At 36.4% G+C, this 24,340-nt stretch overlaps 1 protein-coding gene across 1 annotated transcript in view; it reads left to right on the top strand.

Moving 5' to 3' along the window:
- Nucleotides 1–24,340, top strand: part of Stacl (SH3 and cysteine-rich domain-containing protein) — a 174,678-nt gene that overhangs the window by 38,080 nt on the left and 112,258 nt on the right. The window contains 5 exon segments of the mRNA XM_070108710.1: nucleotides 878–994; nucleotides 1,863–2,108; nucleotides 3,810–3,995; nucleotides 4,252–4,377; nucleotides 4,460–4,606. Of these exon segments, the coding sequence (XP_069964811.1) occupies nucleotides 878–994; nucleotides 1,863–2,108; nucleotides 3,810–3,995; nucleotides 4,252–4,377; nucleotides 4,460–4,606 (822 nt within the window).

Genomic DNA, 24,340 nt, shown 5'->3' on the forward strand with positions numbered 1-24,340 from the left:
CCACTGACAACTTAATTGACGCTGAGTGATATCAGTATCACAGTTGGACAAATATTTTTATTTAAAGTAATTATTAGAAGCTGGTTTAAAAAAATCGCTTTATACTTTGGTTCAGGCTTCATAAGAAATTCGTCCTTCTCGTTCAAGTTAAATATAATATATATATCGGTGAATGTGTGAGAAATGATATTGCATTTGACCAATTCATGAAAATATGTGAGCTTATTTACTATAAAATAAAATCGTTTGGTCTCAAACGGTGATGAAAAGTCTACACCTCATATCACTTTTATATTGAATACCATACCAGTCAACCATAGGGACACTTTATGAAACACTTAATATCGGTGAGAGTATCTGCTGTTTGACTGCACTCGAACTTACTCGCCCCCTTACTTGTCTCCATATCATTATATCACATTTTGAGAAAGATATCTTTCCCAAATTTGTAGTTATCGTCGTCTTCGAGGATTTATTCCAAGTGAAAAAATTGTTTTACTCATAATGATTTTTAACATTATCGTTAAATTTTATGCAAGTTGTGCCAAACTAAGGCAAGTTGCGTATACGCCATGTCGAACTGGATTATTTATATATTTTTTAATCTGCTGCTCCGAATAAAATACAGAGGGTATGTCTGCAAGTAGCAGCAAAATAGACATCACCGTTTAGACTTTAAATAAGAACTTCTTCTTCTTAAATAAAAACTGCTTCTGTCACACCTTGCCTCGCAGCTGCAATTTCAATTATGTTCAAAAGCAATTATCTCTTCATCCATAAATGAGGCGAAGCAACAATGCGTTTTCTTTAATATTCAAACACCTTCAGCAGAGGCTAATTAGTTCTGTTTAAATTTAACTTTCCTTTCTTCTTGCAGGTGTCACGTCCAATGCTCGATAAATCCTTTCATCGTAAAGTTCAAAGTCGGAAAATTTTCACACACAGGGAGTCTTTTGAGACTATTATCGCAAAGACTGAAGAGAAGCTTTCGAAGGTTAGTATAAAAAACAAACAAACAATTGAAAGTGGGTGCATGGAACCAAGTTAAAGTGCGAAAATAGCAACAAGTCAAATAATATAAATTATTAAAGCAGGGAAAAAGAGCGAAAAATCAATAAACAAGAATAAAACATATGCATTCCGCAATGTCCTCATGCGGCGCTGGAATAATCATGAGCGCAATGCATTCGGCATTCGAGCTTATAAATATGCATGTCAGAATGCACAAACACCGATGCATAACAACTCACATACATACTCATGGTGAGATATTTACCTGGATGCAGCGTACGCGTCACTCGCTCATCACGTACTGCAAGAATGCTTCTAGGCTTTGGCTCGCCTTCTCCAACTTTGTACTTGCATCTTGAGTTTGTTTAAAAGAAAGAACAAACAAAAAGCTTAAAAACGCCCGAAGCAGACAAGCTGTAAAGGCCTTTCAGAAGAGCTAACTTCCATGTGGGAATATGTCCCCGCTCCTGCCTTTGTCTTTTAGTGTGGAAAGCAGCGCCGCTTAAGATGGCTTAGAGCGCATTTACTGTGGTAGCAGATAGGACCAGGTAGTTCTGGCTTTGGTAGAAAGAAAAGTTGATGGCAAACCCTAATGTTTTAAGCATAAACATGCTAAGAAACAGTGCAATGTAAATGCCGAACTAAACTGGTGCAATAAACATTATCAATAAGCGGAACTATTTAAGTTGGAAAGGGTTAAAAAAGAGCGCTAATTATATTCTCCTCCCTTATATAAAACGAAATGGTCCTTTTGCACTGTCCTCCTCAATTTGCCCAATTACATTGTTTGCTCAACCGTTAAATGGAATTTTATGTTGTTATTGTTGTATTTTTGTGCCCTCTCGTTGCAGTGTCGTTTGGATTACAAACAGTGTTACATGTCGCATCGTCAAAATCCCACACCACTTTCACTCACCGAATACATAGACGCACACAATGCGTACGTGCAACAGTTGCATGCCACCAATGCCATGCTGGAGATCTACCATTGTGAGACGGTGCCGCAGTTAATGCAAGAACTGGAGGAGATACACAATGATTTATGCAGTATTATCGCCGACTCGATACAACAGGGTGCAGATGTCATTGCCAACAAGGTGAGTCGCCGTTAAGAGTTTGTATATGGTATACTTGCATGTCACGGTGTAGGGTTAGGTGGCACTTGAAACCAAGTCATTCACGATTTAAACGGAAAACTTATATTATATATTATAAATTTTTGTATCATTTTTTAACTCGGGTAGTTGGTACTGAAATGGAAGACTCGTTTACAAGACACTAGAATTCCCATAAATTATGCTAATCCAATGTTAAAACCAGAAAAAGTGCAAATTTGGGTTGCTCCGAAGCTATAATATCTTGCAGTTGCATTTTTTATAGTATAAAAGGGTATAAAAAGATTTTTATTTTGATTGTGATCGCTCAGTTTGTATAGCAGCTATATGCTATAGCGATCTGATCTTAAAAATTTTTCGGAGTTTGTTATGTTGCCTTGGACAATATATACGAGTATATAAAATTTCGTGAAAAAATCTTGTTAAAAATAAAATTTCCCATACATGGACTTGAATTTGATCAGTCATGGCAGCTATATGCTATAATGTTCCGATATTGGCAGTTCCCACATATTAGCACTTTATTTAGAAGACTTATTTTATTGAAAGACGTGTGCAAAATTTCTGAGGGCTTAGTTCGGGTATATACAGAGCTTAACATCTTTTGGTGTCACTCCACTGTCGAAGAAATTCAACGTAGCCACTTGTATGAAGCACCACATATCCATGCCGAGTCGTAAGGCCGGCCTAAATGCTTCAGACTGGTATCTTTCCTATTCTTGATATCTAGTCTTTATATATTATTTACTATATACTTAAGTAAGGCTAGGTTATGTCGTAGGCTTGATTATAATCTATGGATCAGACGTTCGTCCTTTGTGTTAATCACAAACTCCTAAAAATGGGTCATTAGAGTTTTATATATTTTTTCTATATCATTTAAATACTGCAATTTTTTCTTGTATGTTTTCCGTTACCATTTTGATTGCTCTAAGTGAGACGAGGGGAGCTGGAATAATGTTAATTATTAACTGTCAAATTGTTAGATGAAATTTGTGAAGATTACTTTCCAACATTTTTTAACCGAAAATGTAATCGTATTCCTAAATGTGATTGGACGTTTTGTATTTGTGGGTGAATTAATATTGTGTAAGAGTCAGCGCTGATTTGCTGCACATAATGGTCATGAATAAATTGTTGGAAGGAACAATTGCGTAACACACACATCCGCACAGAAATTTTTGATTAAAATTAAAACTCGCATGTGGCTTCGGAGGTGGGATACACGCCGTCCACATGTATGCATGTATGCGGGTACGAATAAGTGTGTATGCGTGCCAGTGACTGTGCAACCGCAACTGTTGCGTTGCGTGCGTGCATTGGTCTGGTCACGCTCAACACAAAAGGCAGTTTGAACAAGTTAGTGGCTTGAGCGATAACTGGTTGACCATTAATAACAACAATAACAACAATAAGGTCAATTGTAATAATATTATTGTGGCCGCAATAATAAAATGAGAAAACAAACAAACAATGCGCAGTTAAACGGAAACGTTATGAATTCAAATTTAATTAGTACAGTTATTCCAATCCAAGTGCACACATACACACACATGCAAATATAAATACTTACGTTTGGGTTATACTATTTTAAATCTCAGCATCATTTTAATTAAATCAACTTTAAGGAAATTCAAGTGAAGCGTTGTCCCTTACTTATTTGCTTTTGAAATTTCGTTGCAGGCATCGGATCAAGCGAAACGCTACGGCTCTCTGACCGTGCAGTGCGGCGCCGTGTCACCGATGCAGGATCTCACGAGCTTCGTACGCATTCTGCCGCCGCTACCCACGCAGGTGCAAAAAGTTCCTAAGCGCATGTTTGCGCCTCCCCAGCTGCCGGCCGAAGTCGAGGATAATGGTGATTTTAATGTGAGCGAACGAAAGAAAATATATTCACTAACTTATTATTAAGACAATCGATTGACAGTTCTCTCTTGAAGTAAAAAATGAACAAAGCCTAAAGAAGAAAAGCCTTAATTGTTGCTCCGAAACATTTTTTATTTATTTATTTCATCTGAATAATAATGGCAATAAGTGTCCGCTTTCAGCTTTTACTTTACCGATTGCTCTTCGGTATTTTGTGTTGCTGCTATATATGCTTATCTATTTGCTTTGGTTTCCATAGGAAATAGCTCCAGTGTTGCGCAACGAGTTGGTCTTCGATCGCCATTCGACGCTGTCGTTGCGTCCAGCCCTGGAATCGTTGAAGCGGGAGGCGCATGAGCTGGAAATGCAAATACGTCTTTTACAGGTATTTGTAACTTTACTACAGTACAAAGGATAACTGAAGTAAACGAGATCTCTCTCTCTCTCTCTCTCTCGCTCTCCTTAAGGATACCGTGGATGGTTTGAATCGCACGCAGCAGCGTGGCATCGAGGGACAATTGTACAACAAGGTCAATGAGCTACAGGAGGAGCTCTCTTTGAAGAAATTTGATTTGCGCGCTAAGCAGTTGCACTTCGCTGCCATCAAAGCACAGGTAAGTGGAAATTTACTCATCAAGTTAAAGATCTTATTAAAAAGGAAAGTTCTTTCAACGAAATATTGCATAAAAAATTGCATGTATGTTGGCAACTCTAAACGGCAACCTGATTTACAAAAACAAACAAACAAACCAATTTTATTTCCAATTGTCTGGGTTGGAATAGAGATTTCTGAGGTTGGTTAAACATTTTTGAATATATAATTTTTTCAAGTTCAACTAGTAAATAGTGATATACTTTAGATAAAGATAAATTGTAGCTAAAACTAATATATTGAATTTACTATTTATTGAATTCTTACAGTCTACAGCTGGTCTAATATATTTTGTTAAAATTTCTTAGATCCATTTTTTCACTGAGTCAACATCGAATTTTGATGTTTTATGGAATCGCACATGGCATTTCTCATATGGCCAGTATTATTTTTGAAGTTGAGCTTTGAAAACGTAAAATCTGTTAGTACTTGTGTTCTAAAAGTTTCGTTATTAGAATACTTATTTTGAGCTTAAATTTTAGTCTGAGCAGAGAATGTAAATGAATTCAAATGAATGAATGAATTCATTAACATTCTCTTGTCTGAGCTTATTTATATATTGGAAAAAAACTTTGATGCTCTGTAAGCTTCGTCAGAAAAATTCAGTCTATATAAGTACAGATAATCTTGTAGCTATGCCCAGTAATGTTATTGCTGCTGTTAGCTTTTAAAGCTTTCTTCAGTTTATTGTAGTATCGACATAAATGTAGCTTCCTATTTTTGTATCCTTTCTGTTGTTAAGTTTCTTGCGAGCTTTTCAAGCAGCCAAGCAGCTTTCGATGGCATCAAAAGCAACAGGTAATTCAAAGTCTTCATGAAGCTTTTTTCTTCATAATAATATTGAAAGCTTCACAAGCTTTCTTAGCAAAATTTTCTGCATGAAGTTCATGCAAATAGAAGTGACATTGACCTACTTATATACTTGTATAGATGAGTATACAAGTGAAAGTCTTTGCTACATGTGCATGGGTTTGTGTAATTCCTTGCGAACAGCTGTCACACTGACATCTGAAACTTCGCAGCTGAGCGTATATCCGACTGCCGCAATGCGCATGTGACCTACTCATCCTTCAGGCGCCGCTTAAATTTTTCGCAGAGTCTCTTCCACTTATCTAGCATTGCTCCAGCTGTCATTCGCGACTCCCGTTAATGTCAGTCAAGTGGCGAACGAACGAACGCGAGGTCGTTTCTGCATTTAGCAATAGCGAAGCGGAGAGCAAAGGAGCGATAAATGCTGCGGATTGAAGACGAATCGAAACAAAAATAAACCAGACGCGTCGCTAAATATCCCAGACAGTGATTGAAGCTAAAGGTGAATTAATATTGATAATCCGAGTGATTCAAGAATAAGTGATTACATGAAACTGAGATAGTTTTGGCGTAAAATCTGGTTAAGGCGGCTTTCTCTATCCACGCTTAACCAGTTTAAGAGTAGTTACAAGCCTTGCGTCTCGAAATATGGTACAAGTATATCAGAAATTCGGAAAGTGTGTTATCCACGCGTGAATCTAAAGTTTTTTCTAATCGAATTTGTAAACAAAAACATATTAGTGTATAATCTGAAATGAAAAAGGAAACAAATAATGGGAATGTACTAGATGAGTGGTGAGCAGTTAAAAATAAAACAGTAATCGACACATTCTCTTCCTCCCACTTCCGCACTTACTCTACTTTGCATGGTGTTTATAAATAGATAGCTGTACACAGCACATGCGAAATTAAAATGAGAATGTGTGGACAAAAGATGTAACTATTGCTAGCAAAGTACAATAGTATAACTTTACGATGAACTTTTTTTCTTAAATTGTACAACTTTGCGAATTTTTCTATTCCCATTTTTAATGGGGTACTAAAAAAATTATTAAGTCATAACGGTAGTGCGAAGGAATGCAAGAAGTGTCAAAGTCGAGTATTAAAAACGCCTGTCAGTTAGTGTAGAGCGTAGTGAAGTGAAATGAGGCGAAGTGAAGCGAAACTGCGAGCATAAATGCCCAAAGAAGAGTTGAGAAAAGAGTGAATGAGCGAGAGCATAACGCACAGCAAGAGAGCACAACAGAGAAAGCGCCTTAGTTGCTGTTACGCTAACAACAAAGCTGGTCGTACTGCGCCGAACAGTATCCCATACAAACACAAAGTGGTATTTGAAGACGGAAAAGCCCGAATTGAAATGCTGTGCTGCAATTTGTAAATCTATTTCGTGTAACTCATCATATAAAAGCGAAAGCCGTTATAGACCGCACAGTCAGTCACGTGCTTCGACAATTCGAGTGTATTTCGAACGGAAAACGGTTAACGGTAAATCGCTACTCGCTTGCGTGCCACACAAGCTGTTGGTCTACGCCTACACTAAAGCCGCCAAACGCCTAAAGCAGAGTCCGTGCATCGGGAGAACTGGTGCTGATACCGTGCGTGTATGGGTGTTTTGTGAATGAAACACTTTCCCGCCGCCTTGCCGTCGTTCTGGCCGCCGAACAAGCTATTGCTTAGCCAATCGTGGCCGTGCGACCAATGCGTGTCGTAGCGTTTGCTCTTCAGTCTGCTTTTAGGCGCGTGTCTTTTTCGAATAATTCGATCAAATCCGTTACTAAGTGTTTGCGGTCAAACAGTGTGTGCCTGCTAAAGCACGAGTGTGCCTTTGAGCATTCTTCTAATTTTTTCTGTAGTTTTGCGAGATGGAAAGTGCAAGCAAAAGTCGCATGATATTTTCGTGACAAAAAAAAAATACATTTTGTGTAATGAACATCACACGTGTAAATAAACTTAGTTAGGAAAGTTGTGTAAAAATAGTAGTAGCAAAAAACAAAAACATAAATTAAATTAATTATTTTATGTATGATCCCCAACTTCTATGGTAATTATGAATAAAAAAAATGCAAAGCACAATTTTTCAAACAATAAAACGAGTACTCTTGGACAATTGCACATATAGTTGCAAATTATTTAAGCTCTTAGTACTTATTTGGTTATATGTGTACCGACGGCAGGGGTTTCGCCGATTTCGTCGTCATATTTCAGTGGGCTTACGATTTTAAGCCAACCTGGGAAGACAAATACATTTGACGAGGCGTACTTTCGTGTCCCACTATTGCAAGAAAAATCTGAAAAAAAAAAAATTTACTTATGAAATATGTAAGGATGGAGGAAAGGTCAGATTAAATTAATATAGAAGGTTTCTTCCAGCAAAGGTGCACTTTAGGCGCAAATGAAAGGGAGAACTGTCGCACAGAAGGATCTGCTCTACTACTGGAGTTTGTTTTTATAGAAAAAAATACGTTGACCTCATTTCAGCCAGTTTATTTTATATATATATATATATATATATAATATAAGAGGGGTGTTTTACATTTTTTTTGTATAAATCGGGCTGAGCTGAGCATAGCTCCTGAATCCTTATAAATTTAATCTACGTACCATTTAGAACTTCCACATATCATTAAATCATTTCTTTGATATTTTTTTTACAACAAGAAAAAAATAATCATATTAGTGATTGTTTAGTGTATTTTTTTAAGTTTCCAATTCCTGAGTGATTCATTAAGTGCAACTTCCAACATATTGCAAAATAGAATAAATTATTAATAAACTACAATCTATAAAAAAAAATAAGTAAGTTGTGATATCATCGGAAAATAGTTAAAAATCCCACTAGCATTTTCGCGGTGGAGCTAAAAAGGTCAAAGTTAAATCTTACGAAATTTATATAGCATTTCCTAACTTATGTAAGTAAAACATTTTTCCACTAGTGAATTTTCTACTCAACTCACAACTACTTCCACCGAAACTCTTTTGCTATCATCACTTCAACTACTTATACTGCGCTTTTCATATGGTACTTGCTAGAAAATATTTCCGCAACGAACTGCAGCCGCTAACTATTCACGCTAAGACTCGCCACTTTTACTGTAAACTAACTGTAGTGACACACGCTAATTCATTTTAATTTTTATTTCGATTTTCATTTATCATTTACTGGCTTACAAACATCCTCACTGATTTTTTGTGTTATTTTAAAGGGTGTCAAAAACTAATCTGTAAAGAAAAAGTTAATCTAGCAGCGCTTCATTGAAGCTCTTAAGCTGTAACCTGATGCTGATGAATGTGTTAAAGCACATAGTCTTTAAATGTGCAATGAGAATATCGAAGTATACAGACAACGTGGAAGACTTACGTTTGGGTCTTTTCGATCTAAAACCTTACTCAGAAGTTTTTTCAATAAAAATGATTAATATTATTTGTGGACAAATCGAAACTTTTGAATTATTTAAAGGTTTAGTGCAAAAGCGCTTAATTTAATTCTTATCATCTGATAGTAGATGACGAAAGGTGTAAATCTTCTGCCTGATTCTATTGACTTATTTATAATTTTTAACAGAAAAAAAATTTAAAGAGTTCCAAAGATCTTAACTTCTAGATTGATCATTTTTGGTATATTAATTGCAATCTAAGTAATTTCTTTCAGTTAATGCATATTGCGTCAAGCCATATTACCGCAGACCGGAATGTTTATAGGTATACCTTCCCAATTGCTGCGATTCTGCAGAAGTCTTCTTACCACTTCAAGCTTATTGTGAGGCTATGTCAAATTTTAAGCTGAGCTTTAAAGAAATTAAATATAATCCCTAATCTCCCTTCTTTGTTTCAAGAACTGCTTGCACTTTTATTTATAAAATGAGGTTCGATTTGTCAAGCACAAGAGTAATGCTTTCTGCACACATAAAAAAGCTTTATTGAAACATTTATGTACATATGGACTTAACTGTATATAAAAAGATAAGTGTAAAAATTCGAATTAATCGCCTAAAATTAAAGATCAATAGAAGAATTGATGAAATTGAAAAAGTGTAAATGTCTATTATATAAATGTATATATGTATGTATTAGCAATGAAAATACCCAAATTAAGTGAAACTGTACAATAAAATTATGAAATTGAAAATTAAAAATAAAATAGAAAAACAAATGGAAAAACACAGCTTAGTTTGACATTTGCCACAATTCTGAGAATTTGCACTTTGAACCGTTATCAAGAAGCTAATGTGAATTAAGTCTATTTAGAAACCTCATTCTTTATTCAATCCAGATAACCGGAGCAGACACAAACATATTGACTAAGAAATAACGAAACACGCACAAAGCACATTTTTATGAAGAGTGGCATTTACAAAAAAAACTAAACTAAACTAAACAAAAAATATACTAAAACATTATAAGTAAGTTTAAAAGTTCATAGCTGATGTTGGTAGGAAAATATTTGAAAATTAAAGTAATAAAAATAAAATAAAAATTAAAAAAAATAAAGTGAGAATTTAAATTAAAATATATTGAAAACTTTGAGCCTTAAGTAAAGCAGTAGAAATAATTAAGAAAACAACGAAATATAAAATACTAAATTCAAAAGTTAGTCAAGCAAAATAATCAATTGAAATAGTTAAGAAGTAGAAATAAATAAAAAGTTGTATAGAATTCGAAAAATATACAAACCCAAAACAGTTTGTTGTCAGAAAAAATTAAAGATTTTAATTAAAAAATCACCAATACTAAATGTCAACTAATACGTCATCATAATCGTCAACACTCGATCTCAAACACAAATATTATCGTTCGCTTTAACTTTAATTCCTTTCCGTCGCCGCCGCCGTCGTTGTCGTCTCCGTCACAATGCGCGTAATCGTGTTAAAGAAAAACCGCAGCAATAAACGCGGCACGCCCACAACCGCACCGACCGCACGTGAACTTCCCAAAAAGTCACTCGCCAAAGTAAGAAAATTCAGCACCAATTCGTTGTTGTTGTTGTCGTTGTCGTTGTTTTAAAACACCAAAAGAAATATCAACAAAAATTTCTTTATTTTTACTACTTGTTATTCGTTGTTGAATAAAAAAATCAAAAACATATAATACAATTTATTGATACATGTCATAACCAAAAGGAAGAAGAAAAAGAGAAATATTTTACACACTGCATCCAAATGCAATCAATTTTTGAGGTGAGGTATAACAAAATGTAATTGAAATGCGAATTTAGCCAGCCACTTCACTGCTGCTCCAATGCCGAGGGACCACCATAGTGGCTAAGCCGGGATATCGCCTAGAGGGCTCAGACGATAGCGCGAGAGTTGAGGGTCAAGAGCCAAGAACAGAGTGCAGAGTCAGCTGGCCTTTCGCCAAATTCGCGTTAACGTAGATACTTTGATGTGATGTGCCCCGAATCGTAAACCCTGTGAGGCATGTAGAGTCCACAAATCTAACTTTCTCTGTCTCACTCTCTCTTAGCACGCTCATACAACAAATACAATAGATACTCGTTAAATATAATAAAATAAAATTGCAGCGCGTTTGAGTTTTTCTAGTTTCTAGCGAATTTGATAATTAATTAGCGGATGCTGCATGCAAATTAGTTGAATTAATTTACATTTTTTAGCGCAACTAGAACGCCCCACTCTTACTAACATAGCGTAGCGACCCTGGAAATGCCAGTAGTTTAAAGCGGAAATACTGAAAATATGTAGAAACTGTTTGTGTGTTCATTAATTAAATATCATTAAGGAAATAAATTGGAAATTGAAAATAGCGAAAGTTCACAGAAAATTCGAATACTTAAAAAATTAACGAAATGAGATATTTTAATTGTTGCAAGCGAGAGATTTTTGTTCAGCAACTAACTGCATTGTTCCATTTACCGTTAATTTCTATCTAACCAAAATGCAAGCCAGTGCTTACATAATTACAGAAAGTGTGTTAAAAAGAAATAATCAAATGAAAATAACCACAAATTTTGCGATGCGAAAATGCCCGTTGTTTTTTGAGTAGCGGAAACGTGTTGTTGTAATACGCGTTACTAACTCAGAAATTGGTTGTAGTGGGATGCCAAAACAGAAACAATGCAAAAACAAAAACGAAAAAATTACATTGAATTTCGTGTTGAATAAAGTTTGTACATAATGATCCTATTTCTTTCTGTTGCTTTGTATATATGTATGTAGATTTGTATATGTAGCAATTGCAGTTTGCCTCTGTAGCACTCGAACCGAAATTTCGGCTTTTTTTACTATGTATATAACACGCTTTTTACATATTTTAACTTACATATGTATATCTATTACTATTTTCTCTCATTTATGGTTCTCTTGCTAGAAATATTTCTTTTGTTATATTACAAGTATGTAATTACTTTAAGAAGAACACTTTTTAATGAAGTTTGTTGGAAGGTTTAACATCTCCATTAGTAAATAATAATGATACATAATTATTATAATTTATGCTTTGAAAACGTGGCATTTCTTAATTCTCGCGGAAACGTTTTTGTATTTTTATAGATAAACACTGTATATTTCGGGCACCATTTATTGATAAGTTTGAGTAAAGTTTTGAGAAAGTTTACAACAAGCCTTCATATTTTAAAATTCGAACCTCAGAACATTATTTTATTTGTAGATATTTGTAATATAAGATAATTATAAAATAGTTATAAACATATATTATATAGCAAGACCTAACGAGATTAAAAATAACAAAACGATGTGGGGATGGATTATGCAAATTCTTGGCAGTACTACAATGAATATTTATTCCCAACTACCTTTAAAGGTACTTGGTAAAAGCTCATAAATTTTTGGCTTTTCTAAACCTTTTTAATCTAGTTATTCTATTGCATATAAATTTATCTTCCCAGATTACTGGATTTTTGTCTTTTACTGTTACTTTTTACACAAATATAAAGTTAACCTTCAAAGTACAATAGTTTCTCTTTGAAATGGCTTGCAAAGTTTATGATAGCAATATTGTTTTCATATACTCATCAACTATGCGAGAAGTTAACACAATTTCAGAAAATAAATATTTTTTGCTTGCAGCGCCAATTTTGCTAAACTATTATGGTTTCTACACATAAGCATCGCTTAACCTAATTAAATTGCAGAAAGCAAATATCAACTTTGAAAAAATAGCCACAGCCGCTTTGTAAGCTCACATCTTAATGTGTGCTTGTGCATAGAGATTGCTTAGCACAGCAGCAAATATCTGCTCGAAATTACTTTAAAATTAAATTAAATGCGAGAATCTGCCGATTTCAATCAAATGAAACCAAAGCAACATTCGCTCGCCAAAGCTTAACTGTGGGCTAGCAAAGTTGAGAATTCTGTTTCTGTTAGGTTTAGATGGGTTTCCGATGTAATAATGTAAATGGAATTGAAATTTTTAGATGCCACAAAACGTGCCTGCTTCCCATCATCATTGCCACTTCGAGGGGCTTTTCGACCCCACCGCTCAGCAAATGTAATCACTCTGAGCTTGCTCAGCAATAAACTCGACCACGGAACCGGCCACACTTGGCGTCGGTCAGCTCCGCCTAAAAACAATTTTAATTGAGCTTAGTGCGCCTTGGTATTGAAATTTGGCAAACGACTTTTTCACTTCACTTGGCTTCCGGCATTTGTCCCGGATCTGCTGAAATCTGATTACGATTATTCATCCTAAGTGTCAAGTAAAATTCAGAAATATTAAAACAGCAAAAACACAATATACAGCGTCGAGGGGAAAATAATGACCACAGTAAAAATTGTAAAGTGATATTTCTAATCAAAATATATGTATGAGGAATCAGGAAATTAGCAACGGACTCGCAGTCGCATGAGAGGCTTACCGAAGTGACAATATACTCAGAAAGAAGTTTAGAGTTTATTAGAAAACGCTTAAGACGAAACGAGTACGTGTGAAAGCTTGTAGAGTTGTGATTAGAAGCTGCTCTTCACCTAGCCATCGCTGCAACTCGCCTTGTGCTAACAAGACAAAGTCTGTGACAACCTTTGTGCGAGTGGATGTGGCAGAATATCTCCGTTGGAAAAGCAATCTTCAAATGAAACACTTTAAGTGCACTTAAGCACAGCACTTCCAATCAAGCTGAAACAGATTCTTAGTTAAAATACTTTCGTGTGCTTATGTAACACGACTATTTTATGTGGAACGAAGATAGTTAAGTGTGTGTTTTGTATCAACTTTGAGTGGCAGTGAATAAGTAAATTAGAGCGCCAACGACATACCATAAAACGCGAGTAGTCGAGCATAGCTAAGACAAATATTATAGTGGTGGTAGTAATATAAAAAGTTGTGTCTGCGAATGTGTGGCCAGTTGGTTATCAAATGAATCTTTTATGTGGGATAAAGCACTATGACGTAATTGTATAACTAAAAATTAAAATACAAACAGCAAATTGTTATTGTGGTCAAATTGTCGCTTATTTTTGGTATTTCACTCATCTTCATCATTTTTGCTTTCCGATTTGCTAGAAATTCGGTTGAGATTCTGCTAAATTTGGGCTGTTAAGGCGTAGTGTTATCAAATAAAGCATAAATGGTTTCTTGTAAAAAAAGAGATAGATAACTGACATATGAAATAGCTGGATTTTTTTGATACACCACTGCGTATGAGTAACATTCCTCTAACTGAATCGTACAGTGACACTTTTCAAGGGAAGGATATTTAATGTAATGAAGACGCAATTGTATGGCAACGTGGAATATCTGGGCAATAAAAGTCGTTAGCTCCCTTAGGTATGTGACAGACCGAACTAAATTGAATTGCTGAAAGTGGACGGGGGGTGGGTAAACTTGGTACTCATAGATCTCTAAGATGAAATGCAGATACGGTCATATGTAGGTAGCCTAATATCCCGATCTAGCATAGCGAGATCTAAATCCATAACCTTTAAGTAATAAAACAATGAACACTTTGTGACTCCGGAAAGCCAAGAGCTTTTTATACTCTCGCAACATGTTGCTACAGAGTATAATAGTTTTGCTCACCAAACGGTAGTTTGAATCACCCAAAACTAATAGAGTTAGATATAGGATTATATATACTTGTATATATATATATATAAATGAACAGGATGAAGAGACGAATTTAAATCCGGGTGACTGCCTTTCCGTTTGTCCGTCTGTGCAAGCTGTAACTTCAAAAAGTAAAATTAGAGACATATTGATGAAACTGTTTATACATGTTTCTGGGTGCCGTTAGGTATTGCAGATGGGCATAATCGGACCTCTGCCACGCCCACAAAACGCCATTAATCGAAAATCACTAAATTGCCATAACTAAGCTCCACAGTAAGATATTTGGTATAACGAATCAAATTAGGGAGAGGCATCTGCAATTAAAATTTTTTTTTTAACTTCCCGCTAAGAAAATGAAAAATTTTCGAAAAATCGGGAAGATATTGGTTTCACCCCATTTTGCAAAAATCGAGTTCTCAACAGATCTCGACGTTCTGAGGGTCGAGGAAGCTTCCCCGAACATTTCTACGATGATGTCCGTATGTCTGTATGTATGTGTGAATGTATGTGTGTGTGTGTGGATGTATGTGACCCTCTTATAACTATTAAACTGCTCAACCGATTTGAATAAACTAAACTGCATTCCAAAGGGTTTCATTGCACTTGAATTTCGTGTAAGTTTGGACCCAATCGGACCAGTAGATTTCGAGAAATCCCAAAAATAAAAATTTTGCAAAATCGTTTTTTTCGAATTTTTTCCAAACGACTTGATCGATCGACACCAAAAACTAATCAGTTCTAAACCTTGAAGAAACACATCGTTTGCCGCAAACCGGGTCGAAATCGGTTGATTTACTTGCTAGATATCGAAAACGAAAAATTTCGAAGAGCTCAAAAGCAGTGAAAAAAGCGAAATTTGAACGTTAGCGTATGAAATTTGAGGGAAGTTGCAGGGATGGCCCTTGAGGCCAACCGTTTTCCACATTTTTTAAAGTGGGCGTGGTACATCCCTTTAATAGGTTTAATGTGCACATCTCCTAAACCTATTTTAGCACCCCTATCGACAGTGTGAAAATGGGGTAAATCGGGTGATAGCCTCGCCCACTCCCTATATAACGGTTTCGAATAAAACTGGGTTCAATCGGGTCAATACTTCGTTAGCCCCCATATACCAAATAGAAAGTTTTTTGAACTTTTGGGAGACTTTATACCGCATATGTCGGATAATATGTAAGTTATCTCAATGAAATTAAGAAATAACTAATAACAGTGTATCTTTGTGCCAAAATGGATAAAATTGAGCGAAAACTTGACTTAGCCCCCATATAGCTAATATCAAGATCTTCGAACATGAGGCTGACTTTACTCCATACGATTCGTGATGGTATGTGAGGTACCTTAATGAAACTGTGGGAGCATTTTATTAGTCTGTGGCATGTTAGTTGTATGTGGTATTGGCACAAATTTATAAAATCGGGTTAATACTACCCCAAACTCCCAAATGCTACTTATAATGCTTTTCATTATTCTAACAAGTTTTATACCGAATATGTCGGTCATCGAGTATTATTTATATATAAAATTACTTCAAAAGCTCGTAACTTTCTCTATCTTCAATATACCTCGTTAAACGATTTCCGCCTTTCTACCTGACTTTTAACCGTTAAGGTTTGTCAAAATGTGTGATATTTTAGTGAAATTAGGTGAAACAGTTTTCTTAAAAACTCAATATATTAAATTTAGCCTATTCGGTTGAGTTAATATCACATACATATGTATATCTCATTTGAAGGCGTTTTTAATATAATTTTAGCTGGCACGAAATAAAATATAGCAATGAAAATAAGTCTTAATTTATGGCCCGCAATCTTCAATACGTCAAGAAGATCCAAATTTCATTGTAATTCATTCACGATTTCATCGAATAATGGATTTTAAGTTCTTTCGCGTAATTTTTTTTTATATAAAGTTTTGTCAGCACCTGAAGGAATTTCCCGGGCTTTGACTCTTGTAAATTGCAAGAGTATAAAATGTTTAGTTACAACCGAACTGAGCCCTAGCTTACTTGAATGTTAAAAGTAAAACAAAAAAAAAATGCAGCGCTCCATCTCTTTTTATACCTCATCTCTGCGAAACCTTTATGGTTGACCGATAGAGCGGCTAGCAGTGGCAAAGTCAACCAAGCACAGTCGAATCTGACAACTTCTGATCTCTGAGAGGCCAGCAGTAACTCAATGATAGTTGGCGCAGTTACAACGACTCGCTGTCACCTATAAAAAAGGGTTAATTTGAAATTTATTGCCATATAGGGGGCTATATGGCAATGTACAGGCTTCAAACACTCACACACATATACACACAACTCCGCCTGTATAGAGATGTATGAATGAGGAATATTTTTTGCAGCAGCCGGGTACTTGTTGTTATCAGCATCCCCATAAGAAAAAACCGAATGGACTTTGTTTGTACTGAATCCGACGTAGTTGTGTTATTTGAAAAGCTTTTGTTGTGTTACTTGCCACTTACATTTCGCTCGTTGCATGAAGCTGCTGCTTCGCGCTAATTTTAATTGATTAATGATTTCCTACAAGGCTGGTGAGCCACATAGCTGATACGCTCGAATGGTCCGGAGTAGACAGCGTGTCGCCTGAGCGCACACAGCACACACGCGTGGCGCAGCTGCTGCCCCACGACCCAGTGAGCTGGGCGGCAAATCCGTAGCAACAAGCGGTGACATTGCGTGAGTGCGTCGCTGCGAAATCTGAGCTCGTCTGCCCTCTCACACGCTTCTATATATGTAACTGTTTGCTTGTATTCATCCGAATATGTCGGTGTGTGTGTGAGCTTGTTTTGTAGCAGTTTGCTTGCCACGCCACGTAAATTACAATTTTTGCGCTGCTGGCATGGTGCCCTTGAATTTTTCTGCATCCTCTGCTGTAAAGACACACTCATACTTAATCACTTGTGTATCTGTGTAGGCAGGGCAGGTGCATGTGTGTACACTTGAAAACATCCTTCACAGACGATGTGACACACTAGTGGCACTCATTCAACTCGAAAGGGTTGTAACTGTAACAACTGGGCGAACGCAACTGTTTGTATGCTCGTGCGAGTGTGTGTGTGTAGAGGATCGTAGGACAAAAACAATGCAAGTGAGTTTTGTTTAAAAAAGCATCTTAGTTGAGTGGTAATTGAGGTTGAGCGCCCTGGTAGACCCGGAGGCTGTACGTCGCTGCCCATGTGCTGCCTCAATGAATTTAAATTTTCTCATCAGTTTACCCTTCACACACACACATACACGCTTGCACATAGTCCTCTTTTTGTCATGTCTATTCATGCATTTATTTATGCCCCTCGGTAACAGGTTTGTACTTTGTGCCCAAAGTATTACTAGTTTTTTGCATCCTCTCTCTTTACCATTTTCGCTTTGCCATTGGGTTCTGTTGCTGACCAAAAGTGTCACCAAAAAGAGTGGCCATCCATCCGTCTTTCCCCACTCAACCGCACGCAGTTTTGTTTTGTGCACACCAGCTCGCTACGCACAATTTGTTATTGTCGCTGTTATTGCTGTTGTTACAGTTAGCTGTTGTTATTGTTTATTGTTGCCGTGCTATTGCTCAAGTCATAAAAGCCATTTGACAGGCGGTTAAATATTTAAAACTTGTTGCGTGTGTCATTCATTTTCTGGCTCAGAGGTATTTCTGCGAAAGGGATAAATACTGGGAGCATAAAGACCCACACGTGTGAAAGAAGAAGCAGAGAGCACATGTTCATAACAATCCTTGTACATAGTTTTATACACAAACAGCTCTTACAGTTAATTATACTACATTATAAGAGTATAATGAGAGTATAAATAAACAATTTTTGTGAGATTAGTTCAAGGTTAGTATGAAGTCATAATTTAAAAGTATACTTTGTTTTTCGAAAAGGTTTTCGTTTGCCCTGTTTAAGAGAAACAAAGAAATGCCTACAAATATTAAGTTTTTCAGCTAAACGTTGGTCTTTCATACTTTTTGTGGACACACACACTCGCATGTCTACATTTAACTCGAAATGTGCTTCCTTTGTGGTGGTGTCTGTTGTTTCCCCTTTCAAAGGATGTTATTATCAAAAAGTGACAAAGGTCTGTGCAACAACAATATTGTCATTTTGTTGACATCTCGAGTTTGTTCACTTAATTGCTTTTAATTTGTGGTTGATTGAGGTCTAGGCGAAGTTTAGTGATAGCTTTTCATTATCAATAAAATGATTCCAAAGCCTCTAGGCAGAAAAAGAGGCAGAGATGGCTTTTCAGAAATCAACACCAGTAGCCTTCTTCAAGGCTCATTTATTTAACAAATATTCAAACAAGTATATAATTAACATACATAGATCGGGATATTGGAAATGTTTTTTCTATTTTTTCACTTTTTGCTAATACTTTCCTGTTTTAAAGTGATAAGGGCTTATTGAACAGTATTTCAGAATAAGCTTTTGTTTGAAATTGTGGAGTTCATTGATTTAAGCTTCATATTCGCAGCGTGACAAATATATCATGACGATGAATAGCACATTGCTCTTTAAAGACTTATTCTTTTTGATAGTGTATTTGGATGGTTTCTTAAGGATCAACAACAAAAACATCAATCAATCGTTGTGTATTGTTTTGGCTAATACTACGTGTTTAGTGCTTTGCTTTAGACACCTTCATTTGTGAATATGGAATGACCTTTCGAGCTTCATAGATCCCCTTTGGTTGCTATAATTAGTCGACTAACCTTAAACACTTTGAAATCTCTTAAGATCAGAGTCAAAGCGCACTTCGGTTTTGCTCCGGTTGCTAAAAGGCAAACTATTAACGAAGCGTCAATCATATTGCGCTCACGCATGCTTTTTTACATAACAACACCTTTGACAGGATAACCTTGCGCCCGAAGTGGCTGCCACTGCCAGAGTTTCACAGAAGAAGCTCAACGCTTTCACCGACAACTGTGAGTGGGCACCACTTTCGTTTGCTTGTATATATTAATGCAAAAACCTGTGTAAAGCATTTGCTGGGCCGCTATTTAAAAGGTTTTTAGTAATGAAAATAAAAGAGTTATTATTGAAATATGTTTTCTGCTCTTAATGTACTCTGAATTGTGCATTCAATGCCAGAAAGCGAACCAAAGCAAGGGTGAACATTTTGATATTACAAAAGTTGCTTTAGAAGTGTGAAATTACACATGGGTTTACAAATATTAATTAAGCAGTTTGCTATTACAGCAATTAGTTTTACTCAAATCATTGACATCGCGTACCTAATTGCTTAGGAACAAATCGGAGTTTTCACTATAGCAGTACTGGGAACGACAAGGTGGTTATTATTGGACAATATATATTTTCAAACATAGGAATTTTTTCAAAAATCAAAAAAAAAATAATAATAATAAAATAACATAAATTTTTCAGTAAAAGTTCAAATTAAAAATTCATTATTTTTCCATTAACAATTATTTGCATGAATCTTTTTCAAAATCATACCTCAAGTACTCACTTGGATTTTGACGCGGGTAATTACGTCTTTATTCGTGAATAATAATTTCACTGTGTTGAAAAGTTTATTATATTATATAAGTTAAAGTATTTAATGCATATCATAGCCTATTAAACCTAAAACTTATAACGGACTGTAATTCTGTTGACGGTAACCTGCTTCAAGCGCAGCTAATATCAGTACGCTATTTTACAGCTCTCAATTAAACAAAACAAGATCATGGACAATGGTTTATCGTAAAAATCGAGCACAATTTTGTAAATATTTCCTATTATTCATATAATTCGCAGTTCCAACCGAAACTAGCACTAGCTTACTTTGTTTTTTCGTTCAGATGATTGTTGTTTGTTCTAAATAAGAAATTCCAAGTGAGAGATATTTGTTTGGTACAGTATTAATCGGTGAGTGTTTGAGTAAATGGCAATTGTATTGCTTGTCTGATTTGTCAACATCGATTACCACACAGCTGTGCTCTCAGCTGAAAGCGGGCCAGTGAAATTTGCATGTATGACCGTTATGTTAACAGTGACTTCAACAAGCAGCAAACAAGGCAAGCCCACTCCCACAAACACTTCCAAGCAAGCCACAATTGCTTGTTGCGAAGGCGCATAATACTATCTGCCACAATCTGCGGAACGCTGGGCGTTGCCTCCCCCTCGGCCATCTGGCTGGGCGCACACATGGCGCTTCCATTTAATGGCTACATAAATATTAATTTAAAATACAATGTACCGACACACAGCAGGCGCGCACTTTAATTGTTGTTGGTGTGTGTGGTAGCACACCGCATTGGTGGCGGGGACGGGGCGTTAGCAGGGGTCGTAATTTATGGTCATTCAGAGTCACAAACACCGCAAACTAACGCTACTTCACTTTTGTGCGTGTGCGTCTGTTTGCTTACATTTGGCTTAAAAACATGAAAATCTGTATGCTTTTACTGTGGCACATATTGCTGTGTGTGTGTGTGTATCTGCAGCTGTTTCCACCTTGCAGCGGCTGTGTGCGTATGTTGGATGGCGTTCGTTTAAATATTGACTCGGTTTTGTAGGCAAAGGTGTCGCCTGCGGTCTGGTATTACTATTATTGTTTGCTGTTGTTATTATTGTTATTAAAACTGGTGTGCCATGCCGTTGTTCGTGGTGTTGTTGTGTGTGTGTGGACATGCAAATAATCTGCTTCTGATTATTCCGTCACAAGGATGTTTGCCTGCCGAAATTGAAATATAAATCTTGCAATAAAATATAGACAAGGCAAAGGGTGAAGCAACGGGACTTGGGCAATCGTGCCAACAACAACAAAATGCATGAAAATAACGGTATAAGTATTCCATCTAATAATGTTTTATTAAAACTAGTGCTTTAATTATTTTCGCTATTTCCTCAAATATCATATAGCTTTTACCTACTTGCCAATATCAAAAACAAATAAATTCTCAATTTAATAATTTCAAAGGATATTTTATTTTTATACCTTTGCAACATGTTGCTACTGGGTATAATAGTTTTATTTACCTAACGGTTGTTTGTATCACCTAAAACTAATCGAGATAGACATCGAGTTATATAATTACTAATGATCAGGATGAGTTGAAATCCGGGTGACTACGGACATATAACTTGAATAAAAACTGAGATATCTTGATAAAACTTGGAACACATATTCATTGGTACCCAAGGGATGTTGGTATTGCAATTGGGCGAAGTCGAACCATTGTCACGCCCACAAAACGCAATTAAAAAAACTTTAAAAGTGGCGATACAAAACTGTTATTTCGTATAAGAGATCGCAGTAGCAAGGGGTACCTGTGGGCTAAAAATTTTGGTGGCTGTGGCCCGACTCCCAAATTGTTTAATGCACATATCTTTCAAACCGCTTAAGTTATATCAACCTAAACATTCATACACTGCAAATGGGCGAGATCGGATGACAACCCTGACTTATTCCCATATAACAAACATATAAAGTCCGTCTAAATATCTCACTTTATGGGATACAAATGAAACATCAATAAATTTATCAGAATACAACTTTGCACAAATAGTGCCCCTGAGATATTTCATATTACGTCCGAAAATTGTCGAAATCGTACTATAACTCCAAAAATGGGTAAATGCAGGTCAAAATTTTCCTTAGAACCTATATGCCTAATATAAATGTTTTCGAATCTCTGGCTTCTTTTATACTGCTTCTATCGGTCAATAAGTAAGAAATCTTAATGAAATTCAGACATAATCTTTTTCTATATATATATATTTTTCTTAGTTTGATATAAAGTTTTGCCAAAACCTAAAGGTGTTTCTTCGCCTTTGTTCCTTGCAAGTTTCAAGAATATGAAATGTTCGGTTACACCTGAATTTAGCCCCTCCTTACTTGTTAAAATTTAATTAATGGATAATAAATACTAACTGAACTCTAAATAGGATACTTGTATCTCTAAGATATTCGGCTTTGCTTCTCTTTGGCTGGTTGACCAGCTTTCACTTCTTCTGTTTGGTAACAATCTTGATCTAGTTCTTTGAAACTTGTTTCACCGCCCATTACGTTCTTCGTCTTCCAAGCCAAAATCACCACTTTAAAATCATGCAAACCACTTTTGGCACGTTCGGCAGGCTAGAGTATGTTCATCGTACATTTCCACAAAAATACGAAGATATTCGGCTGAGGTTTTCTTCATATTAAAGTAATGAAGAAGAAATTTCCGCAAAAACACTTTTTCACGTTTCAAATAAATGACTTTTACTGAAAAAGACGGACAAGGACGCTTTCCAGCGCATCTTCGGAATATTAGAATAATGAAATAATAATCAAGTTACTTTATTTCTTCACAAACGGCACGTATATATTTATAAACCCAAAACATTTTTGTGAGAAGAAAAAATTGTTTTAGTATGTGGCTCCTAATAAACTTTATAATCGTAGAGTAATTTAAGTAAAATAAAGAAAGAAAGTGTTTCTGTTTAGAACGCCTTAAAGTCCCAAGATAAGTTAAGTTCCAAAGCCAAGGATGCCATAAATCACTTGTCGACAGACCATGATCTTTTGACACTCACGAAACCACTGCATTTGGAATATAGCTCTTCTTTCGACACACTTGAATCGCCTTAGTCATAAAGCGTGAATATTTCTCATCTCAGAAAAAGGAACTGCGCGGAATTGGAAAGGCAAAGGGACGAGTTTCCCTTCAGCCACCTGACAATACTACCAGTTGTGGCATGATGCCTGTTGACGGCTGTCAACTAACGGCTGATGTTATTCGGCCTTCGCTTGAACAACGGTTTGAGAGGCTTAGTGGCAAGTGCTCACACAAAGTCTAATAAGTTCACACACACGCAAATGTCCACGGTAAACGAAAAGCCACTTTAGACAAAAACCAGCAGCTCACACTGTGACTCAGGTGGAATATTAAGTGGAGTGGATAAGAGTAGAGCGAGGCTGTCGAATTGTGCACAAGTACCTACGTATGTATGTGTGACAATAAACGTGCCGCTGGACAGCTGAGTCCAACCCGAAATATGTGAGTTCGAATAAACAGGTTTGTCGTGTGAACATTAGCAAGATTGTGCTTGGAATAGTAAATACGGAGAGCAGCAGCCAAGTTGTGTTCGGAGAAAATAACAATGAGTGTCGTGGCAAAAGGAGCACAGACCGGCAGGTAACATCTGTCGAAAGACAACACATTCTTTGTCTTCCTTTGTTTGCGATATTTAATTGAATTTTGTGGGGAAATTAAATGCGGTTTCTCTTTAAAATTGAATATAATAAACTTTCATTATTATGATCTAATATCAGTCTTTTTACACAAATTTCGCTATCGACCTTTCTTCATTCCTCTGAGCTATTTGTGCTCCATAAACATTTCAGTGCCCGATTACGACAGCGGCAACTCTGAATTTTATTTTTATTTGCGCTTTCAACACTCACTTATCATCGTATTGTGAATAGCAGTCAGACTGACGGAGTAATGTTAAACTGAAAGCAAATAAAGCCCGGAATGCATTTGCGCCAACGACTGCTTAAGCCTCCACCGACAACAGTTAACCGCTCGACGCCAGCAGTTGGCAGTTGGCCGGTTCTGCCACAATCGAGATGCGGTCTTGGCAATGGCGTACAATCCCCTCATGCTCGGATGCTCGGATGCTGTTGTTGTTCCGTTACATTTCGCGCGATTGCTTCTCGCTCTGTCGGGGCATGTTGATGGACGTATATCCTCTGAAAATCCATTTTAGCTTTATTAATTGCGACGTGTATGCGATTGCCAGCAAGGGGTCAGGGCAGCTGCGGGTATGGACGCAACCGCAAGCAAACTCTTGCATATACCAGCGGGTTTTGCAATAATGTAGCAACTACATATGTTTAATTGGGGCGTGGAGTCCTGTAGGCAGGCTTGGTCATCACGTGACTCCAATGAGC

This window comes from Bactrocera oleae, chromosome 4 (assembly GCF_042242935.1).
Source record: "Bactrocera oleae isolate idBacOlea1 chromosome 4, idBacOlea1, whole genome shotgun sequence".
NCBI lineage: Eukaryota > Metazoa > Arthropoda > Insecta > Diptera > Tephritidae > Bactrocera > Bactrocera oleae.